The 7,759-nt window shown below is 41.6% G+C and overlaps 1 protein-coding gene across 1 annotated transcript; it reads left to right on the top strand.

Moving 5' to 3' along the window:
• The first annotated feature begins 270 nt into the window (after window positions 1-270).
• LOC141352975 (GTPase IMAP family member 7-like) lies at window positions 271-7,123 on the top strand. The gene is made up of 3 exons (XM_073859243.1): window positions 271-284; window positions 2,692-2,712; window positions 5,695-7,123. The coding sequence occupies exons 1-3, from the start codon at window positions 271-273 to the stop codon at window positions 6,986-6,988; spliced, it is 1,329 nt and encodes a 442-aa protein (XP_073715344.1). The 3' UTR covers window positions 6,989-7,123.
• The last annotated feature ends 636 nt before the right edge of the window (window positions 7,124-7,759 follow it).

The following is a 7,759-nucleotide window of genomic DNA, read 5'->3' as shown; positions in this document are numbered from 1 at the left end:
CCTGATAATGCGAAAAAACAGTTTGCATTGGAGTTTTGTGAAATACACCTTTACCACTGGCCGTATTTTTAATTTGCGCAATTTAAAGGGTACCCCCTGTCGTGTTTTTATGACCAAATTTTCGACCTCGCCCGATCGTTACCAAATTCGAGCCACGCGTAGAGGGGGTCCAGATTAAGACAGGAGCGTTAGTCCTGGCAGCCTAGCTCGTTCCTGTGTCGAGATAGAGGACTGACACATGCATGCAAAACGTTTGCCATTGGACAAATAATGGGTTCGTGTACGTTTTTACCTTTAGAGCCTCAGCGGTTTAGACTGCATTACCGCATCACGGTCGATGCTAGGAACGCGACCAAGTCACCTTTGCGCACGTGCAACATGTCCATTAGCCCGCGTTTTATTTTTGAATGGGATTAATGGGCAAGTATACAGCATTATCTCAGCCCCACGACATGTCACCGCCCAGAGACACGCATTCCCGCGCATGCCTCGACCCCCTCTACGCGTGGCTCGAATTTGGTGGAGATCGGGCGAGGTCGAAAATTCATCAAACACGACAGCGGTCCCAGTCGTGTTTTTTTTACCAAATTTTCAACCTCGCCCGATCGTTACCAAATTCAAGCCGCGCGTAGAGGGGGTCCAGATTAAGACGGGAGCGTTGGTCCCGGCAGCCTAGCTCGTTCCTGTGCCGAGAAAGAGGACTGACACGTGCCTGCAAAACGTTTGCCTTTGGACAAATAATGGGTTCGTGTACAATTTTTCCTTTAGCATTAACTCAGCCCCCCGACATGTCACCGTCCCGAGACATGCGTTCCCACGCATGGCCCGACCCCCTCTTTACGCGTGAGCAGTTTGAAGTAAATCCGGTGATGTTTTAAAGTCAGGCACTGAATTTAAACATTTTTCGCCCAATTTAAATGCCCATAGATCCGCCTTCTAGAGAGCCACGCCCTCGACTCTGGAATCGGTGTAAAGTACTGTTCCAGGCCTTTCCAAGGAACCCACATACAAGTCTCTCCGACTTTCCGGGCCGAGATACAGAGCTCTGAATACAAGACTTTTTCACCAATATTCAAATGCCTGTAGCTCTGCAACCGAAAAGGCTACGACCTTGGACTTGGACTCGTTGGAGAGGTCTCGAACATACCTTTCCAACGAACCCACATGCAAGTCTCTACGACCTTCACCGGCCGAGAAAACGAGCTCTAAATACATGCTTTTTCACAAATTTCAATGCCCGTAGCTCCGCCAACAAATGTGCTACGACCGCGAGCTTGGACTCGTTGGAAAGCCCTGGAAAGCACACATCTCTCCACCCTTCCTAGGCTGAGAAACAGAGTTCTGAAAATAAGTATTTTTTGTAAATTTTCAAAAAGGAGAGACAATATCTCGACGTAGGAATGTCATAGAGACTTGTGGGCAGTGTCGTTGGAAAGGTCCCTCGACCACCTTCAAAACGCCCCCACCCTCGAGTCTCTAGGACCTCCTCTTCCAGAGATAAGAAAAATTAGCTTTTATATAGAGACAGAGCGCAGCGCGTCACAACCTGAAAACCACGCCCACCGGGGGGGAAAGCAATCCAACAGTCTCCATTGACTTTGTATTGCAAAAGGCCGCCTCCTTGTCATTTCTGGCTTATAACAAAAAACTGAATAATGCCTAAAAGCTGCTTTGGGACAATATGTACAGCTAACAAGCCAAAGAACCCAGAAATAAGTTTTTATAAGCTGTCGAGCCGTAAAACCCAGTCTTTAAGGAGAATAAAGTGGATCGCCGATTACGTTTCCCCCTATTGGACGCAGTTTTACTAATAGGAGTACTATGAAAAGTTGCCTGTTTCCATTTCTGTGTCTAAACGCTCGTTTTTTGAAGTCGACAGCTCACAAAAAATTATTTATTTATTTTTTTGGCGTGTTAGATGTACACCTTGTCACAGCTTTTAGGTATTATTCTGTTTTTAAGTTTAATCTGTAAATACGTTTTTATAAGCTGTCGACCCCAAAAAACGAGCGCCTAAAGACACAAAAATGGACACAGGCAACCCCCCACAGCACTTCCATCAGTAGAACTGCGCCCACCAGGGGGAAACGCAGTCGGCGATCCACTTTATTCTCCTTAAAGGCTGGGTTTTACGGCTCGACAGCTTATAAAAACTTATTTCTGGGTTCTTTGGCTTGTTAGCTGTACATATTGTCACACAGCAGCTTTTAGGCATTATTCAGTTTTTTGTTATAAGCCAGAAATGACAAGGAGGCGGCCTCTCGCAACACAAAGTCAATGGAGACGGTTGGATTGATTTCCCCCCCGGTGGGCGTGGTTTTCAAATTTGCATAACGGCGCTCTGTCTCTATTCAAATGCCCGTAGCTCCGCCCCAGAGAGAGCCACTCCCTCGACCTTGGGCTCGTTGGAAAGGTCTGGAACAAGTCTCGACCTTCCTTGGCCGTGTAAATGAGCCTCGAATATGAGCCATTTTCACACACAAAAGATATTGAGGCAAAAGTCTAAAAGGGCCTTTTTTGAACATTTCCCCCCCAAAAAAAACATCTCTGCAAAAAATGTCATAAAGACTTGGGGGTGGTGTCATTTGACAGGTCTTGCCACCCCCTTCAAAATGCCCCACCCCCATGTCTCTATGACTCCTCCCCTTCCGGAGAAACCATTTCTTAAAACACATTTTAAAATGCCCGTAGCTCCACCCCCGAGAGAGCGACGCCCTGTTCCAGGCCTTTCCAACGAACCCACACACATGTCACTCCGACCTTTCCCGGCCGAGAAACAGAGCTCTGAATACAAGCATTTTTCACCAATTTTCAAACACGAAAAAACACCTAAGTCCAAGACGTTTTTTACCCATATTCAAACACCCGTAGCTCCGCCCCCGAGAGTGCCCTCGATTCTGGACTCTTCGTAAAGTACTCTTCCGGGCCTTTCCAACGAACCCACATACAAGTCACTACTATATTCACCGGCAGAGAAATCGAGCTAGAAATCTCGGCCTAGAAATGTCCTAGAGACTTGGGGTTGGTGGCATTTGAAAGCTCTCTACCGCCCCTTCAAAACTTTTTTATGCTTTTACATTAAACCAATGCGTTGTTCCGTAACGGGTCTGCGTACGCGCACCCCCGCGGCCCCGAACGGTGTTGAATCCGCACGCCTCGCGCGGTGTCTCCGCGTGGGCCTAAGAACACGCCAACGCCATGGCGGCGAGACTTCCGCGACTTTCGAAGCGCCGTACACGAACCCGTTATCCTCACGTATTGGATTAATGGAGAAGTTGGATTTCCTCGGGAACGAGCCGCGGGTCCGAAATCGCTCACGGCGGCTATCCGAGGCCCCCTGAACGACATATCCGTGAGGCAAGCGTCTGGCTCCATTTTAAGACGTAGTTGTCTGAATGCTTTCAAAATCACTCTTCAATGCTGTTTGAGCTTTGTTTCGCCAACTTTTTTTCTGAACGTCTCAGAAGTCCGCGATTCGGGGGTTCGTCTGGCGGGACCCCCAAATGCTCGCGTGCCGAATTTCGACCTGATACAACACCGTACACGAACCCGCACTGTTTAGAGGGAAACTGTCAGGATTCCCACGGCGCCTGGGAAAGGCCGAAGCGCACCAAATACGACGTGCGGCAAAAACCGCAAGGCGCTCAGTGCGCATAAACATAGCTTAAACAGCGCGCAAACGCTCCCTGTCCATAGAATATAATTCAAAGAAGGTGCCTGCAACTTCCATAAACGCTTTTGGTGTGATTGGCCCCTCTTATAATGCCTATTTCGCCGTCTGTTTCCCGATGCCCATGGAGCATCATATACAGTTAACTTATGTGCGATCTACCAGCATTGCCTGATCTACGTATTGGACACCCCTGATCTAAACCTTTGTCTCATGTCCTGTATATGCTTTCCTCTAGCAACGATTGATCAAGCTTTTAACTGACAGATGCCTGTTAAACAAGTGAACTTATATTTTCTGACATGATCTGGCGTCTGGGGCTGGATCGTTTTTTTTGTCTGTGGTGTGGAGACCTGATCCAACACATGTAATCCACTTTCCCTTTACAGTAAAAAAACTGGAATGTTTTCTTGTATTGACTAAAACTAAACTGTCAAGGAACATGAGGGTGTGAATGATCTGAAGTAGATGCAGAAATAGGTACAGAAAACTTGTATTTCCAGTAATTCTTGTAATTCATATAGTGTAAACTGACTCATTTTAAGGGTGTGAGTTGTGTAGTGAAACATCTGTCCTTGGAAGATGATTAATTGATATTGTACAGTGGACTACTACAAGATAAAACAAGAATAATGGGAGGTAAGAAATAAGCATATTTAAAAAATAATAATACAACAGAAAATCAGTGTTTATTGTGGCTATAGTTATGTTGCAGTTTTTGAGTATATGAAAAGCTTCTAGAGAAAATTTTTCATTTTAAAGTTTTAATTTTCTTAAATACAGTTGAGGTCACAAGTTACATTTGTGTCCGAATTTGGAAAATGATGACAATTTGGGAAATTAAGGTTTGCCCTTTAATTATTATTAGGTTATTGACATGAGAAATGTTTACAGAAAGTTCTTACAAATATTCTGTGATGCTCAAGAAGGCAGCACGATTCATGAAAAGTCAGAGGTGTGTGTGTGTGTGTGTGTGTGTGTGTGTGTGTGTGTGTGTGTGTGTGTGTGTGTGTGTGTGTGTGTGTGTGTGTGTGTGTGTGTAAACCACTAAAATTATATTTGTTGTAAATTGTTATTATTTTGTCTTGTGGGAAATATATATATTTTGATAGCTTCTAAAACACATTACTTAATATAAATGAGGATATTTAAATAAAATAATGTCAATTTACACCAATTATCATTTTCAGTGGTTTACAAGCACACACAACTGAATTTTCATGACTTCTTAAAATAATGCTGACATAAAATAAGGACAATTTACAATGGTCACCCTGTCCAAATGCTTACATACACACCTGACTTTAAAATGTTTGGTATTGACTACCTGACCTGAATGTTTGTATCTATTGTAGTTGAGTCTCTTCATTGTTCTTAAACGGGCATTTACATTATGCATTAAGCAGACGCTTTCATATAGAGATTTAAAAAGTGGGAAAGGAAAGCGTGAAGATTTGTCATTATGTGCATCCTCTTTTATATGTGTACAAAAAAGAAGTAGTCTACAATAATGTATAATATAATGTATATACTAATAATATAGATCATGTATAATAATATATAATACAGATAATATTATAATATAAAATATAATTATGTAAATTTTAACATTATTATACACATAATTATAGCCTAGAATTTGATTATAGCGTACGTGATTATTGCGTACGAGTGGTTTTAGGTTTTCTTGAATTCGCGTAAAAATAGTGTATGAAAATTGTTGAATTGGGTTATTTTTATAAATTCTTTTATTAATCTGTGTTATGGACTTTCTGTAAACAGTTTCTCTTGTGTAATAACTTGTTCAGGGAGTACTAAATTAAAATCAAACCTTATTTTTTTAATTTCTCATCTTTTCCAAAAACTTTGACCCTTTAACTGTATATGGTCAGAGATTTTGTACAAAATCACATTACTGTTGTTATGCATTTAAGGCAAAACTTTAAACTATCTTTTATTTTTAAAGATATTTCGTTTAATAACAATATTTTTCAAATAGCCGCAGACTCTCGACCAAACATCAGGATTGTACTTCTTGGGAAAACAGGAGATGGGAAAAGCAGCGCTGGGAATACCATTCTTAAACAGAAACTATTCATGAGTGACGCTTCATCTGCATCTGTGACAAATAAATGTACAAGTGGAGACCGTAATGTTAATGGGAAAAAGATCACTGTTATTGACACACCTGGATTTATGGACACAAGTACTAATGAGGAGGATATCAAAAGGATGATTATTACATCTGTAATTGAATGTGCTCCAGGTCCTGATGTCTTTACCATTGTTTTAAAGGTTGGAAGGTACACAGAGCATGAAATGGAGATTGTGGATAAAATGTTAGAATTTTTTGGCGAGGATACATTTAAACATTCAGTGGTTTTATTCACTCATGGTGAACAACTTGAGGGTCAAACTATAGAGGAATTTGTGAAACGGAGTTCAAAATTACAGGAACTTGTTGATAAATGTGGAGGTCGCTGTCACGTCATTGACAGTAAATACTGGAACAAACGCTACATGGGATACAAGAGCAATAAGGTCCAGGTGGAAAATCTTCTGTTAACCGTAGAGCAGAAGTTAAAAGACAATGAGAGCACCTGCTACAACAATGACCTATTAAAAACAGTAGAGGAAGAAATTCAAGAGGAGATAAAGAACATAAAAGAGGAAAACATGTCTCCAGAAGAAAAACGAGAAGAAGCAAAAAAGATTGTTACAAATAAATTCTTGATTAAACTTGCAGGAGTGACAACAGGGACACTGATTGGTGCATTCTTTGGCATTGGTGTTCCAATAGCATCCGTTGTGGCTTTACTTAAAACAGGCAAGAATAAAGAAGCAGTTGCTGGAGCCACAGGTGTAGCAGCAGGAACAGTAATGGCAAAGGCAGCAGGTGTAGAAGCGGCAAAGGCAGCAGGTGGAGCAGCGGCAAAGGCAGCAGGTGTAGCAGCGGCAAAGGCAGCAGGTGGAGCAGCGGCAAAGGCAGCAGGTGGAGCAGCGGCAAAGGCAGCAGGTGTAGCAGCGGCAAAGGCAGCAGGTGGAGCAGCGGCAAAGGCAGCAGGTGTAGCAGCGGCAAAAGCAGGTGTAGCAGCAGGTATTGGAGCAGCAGGTCCAGGAGTCGCTGTAGGTACCATTCTGGGAGCTGCAGCTGTTGTGGGAGCAATTGGAGGAGGAGTCACTGGATATAAAGCAGCTAAAGACGTTGATTCCGTTTCAGATGCAATAAAGAATGCTGTAAAACTTAACTATGACAATGCAAAAGGCATTGTCAAAAAAGCAGAGAATCTCAAATACAAAGTTTTTAAAAATGAGTAAAACAAATTGTATTATATGTTCATATGAAGAGTTTGGTTCCAAAACGCAATAAATCCATTTAGACTAATTTCGGTAAAAACATGTTTTCTATAGCAAGAAAGTGGCAAGATGAAAACCACTATTTTCTGTTACAAACGTTCACATAGCATCTTTAGGTTAAAAACCTAAAAAAATTCAAATTCATAACTTGATTTTCAAAGATTTATTATAAAAACTATTTTTCCACAAAATGCAACAAATTTATGAAAAGTTTTTTCTAAATGCTATAAATCTATTAAATCAATATATAAATGTGCATTAATCTTTGCCATGTTATATTTATTTAGTTGACTAGTGGTATACATCGATAAAAAAAAAACATTAATGGCATTAACCAAAACACTTTCTTTGTCATATTAAGAACACTGTCATTGCTGCGGTTATACTTGGGACGTCGCTTAACATTTTTCACAGCGATCAGCTGTAAAATGTTTGGACCTGCTTGATTTTCGTTGGCTTTGAGTAAAATTATGGAAAGTTTTTTATAAGATCCCCTGGAGAATGTGTTAGTATGACAGAAGCTTGATGCTGTCAGGAGAACAAGCAACCGGCTCCCGCGTGCCTCTTGCGTAAATTATTAGATGTTGATGGCTTACGTTTCTTTCCCGTCACAGAAAACCACCACAGTTTTATCAATGCCATCAAAGTATTATTTTGTTTTTGTTTGTTGGTTGATTCTGATTTGGGCAGTAACTATTTTTTTAATGGTGTTTATCGCGTTTTGGAACCTCT

The sequence above is a fragment of the Misgurnus anguillicaudatus genome, chromosome 21 (assembly GCF_027580225.2).
Source record: "Misgurnus anguillicaudatus chromosome 21, ASM2758022v2, whole genome shotgun sequence".
Taxonomy (NCBI): domain Eukaryota; kingdom Metazoa; phylum Chordata; class Actinopteri; order Cypriniformes; family Cobitidae; genus Misgurnus; species Misgurnus anguillicaudatus.
Note: the sequence above shows the minus strand (reverse complement) of the source record. Positions and strands in the feature narration are given on the sequence as shown.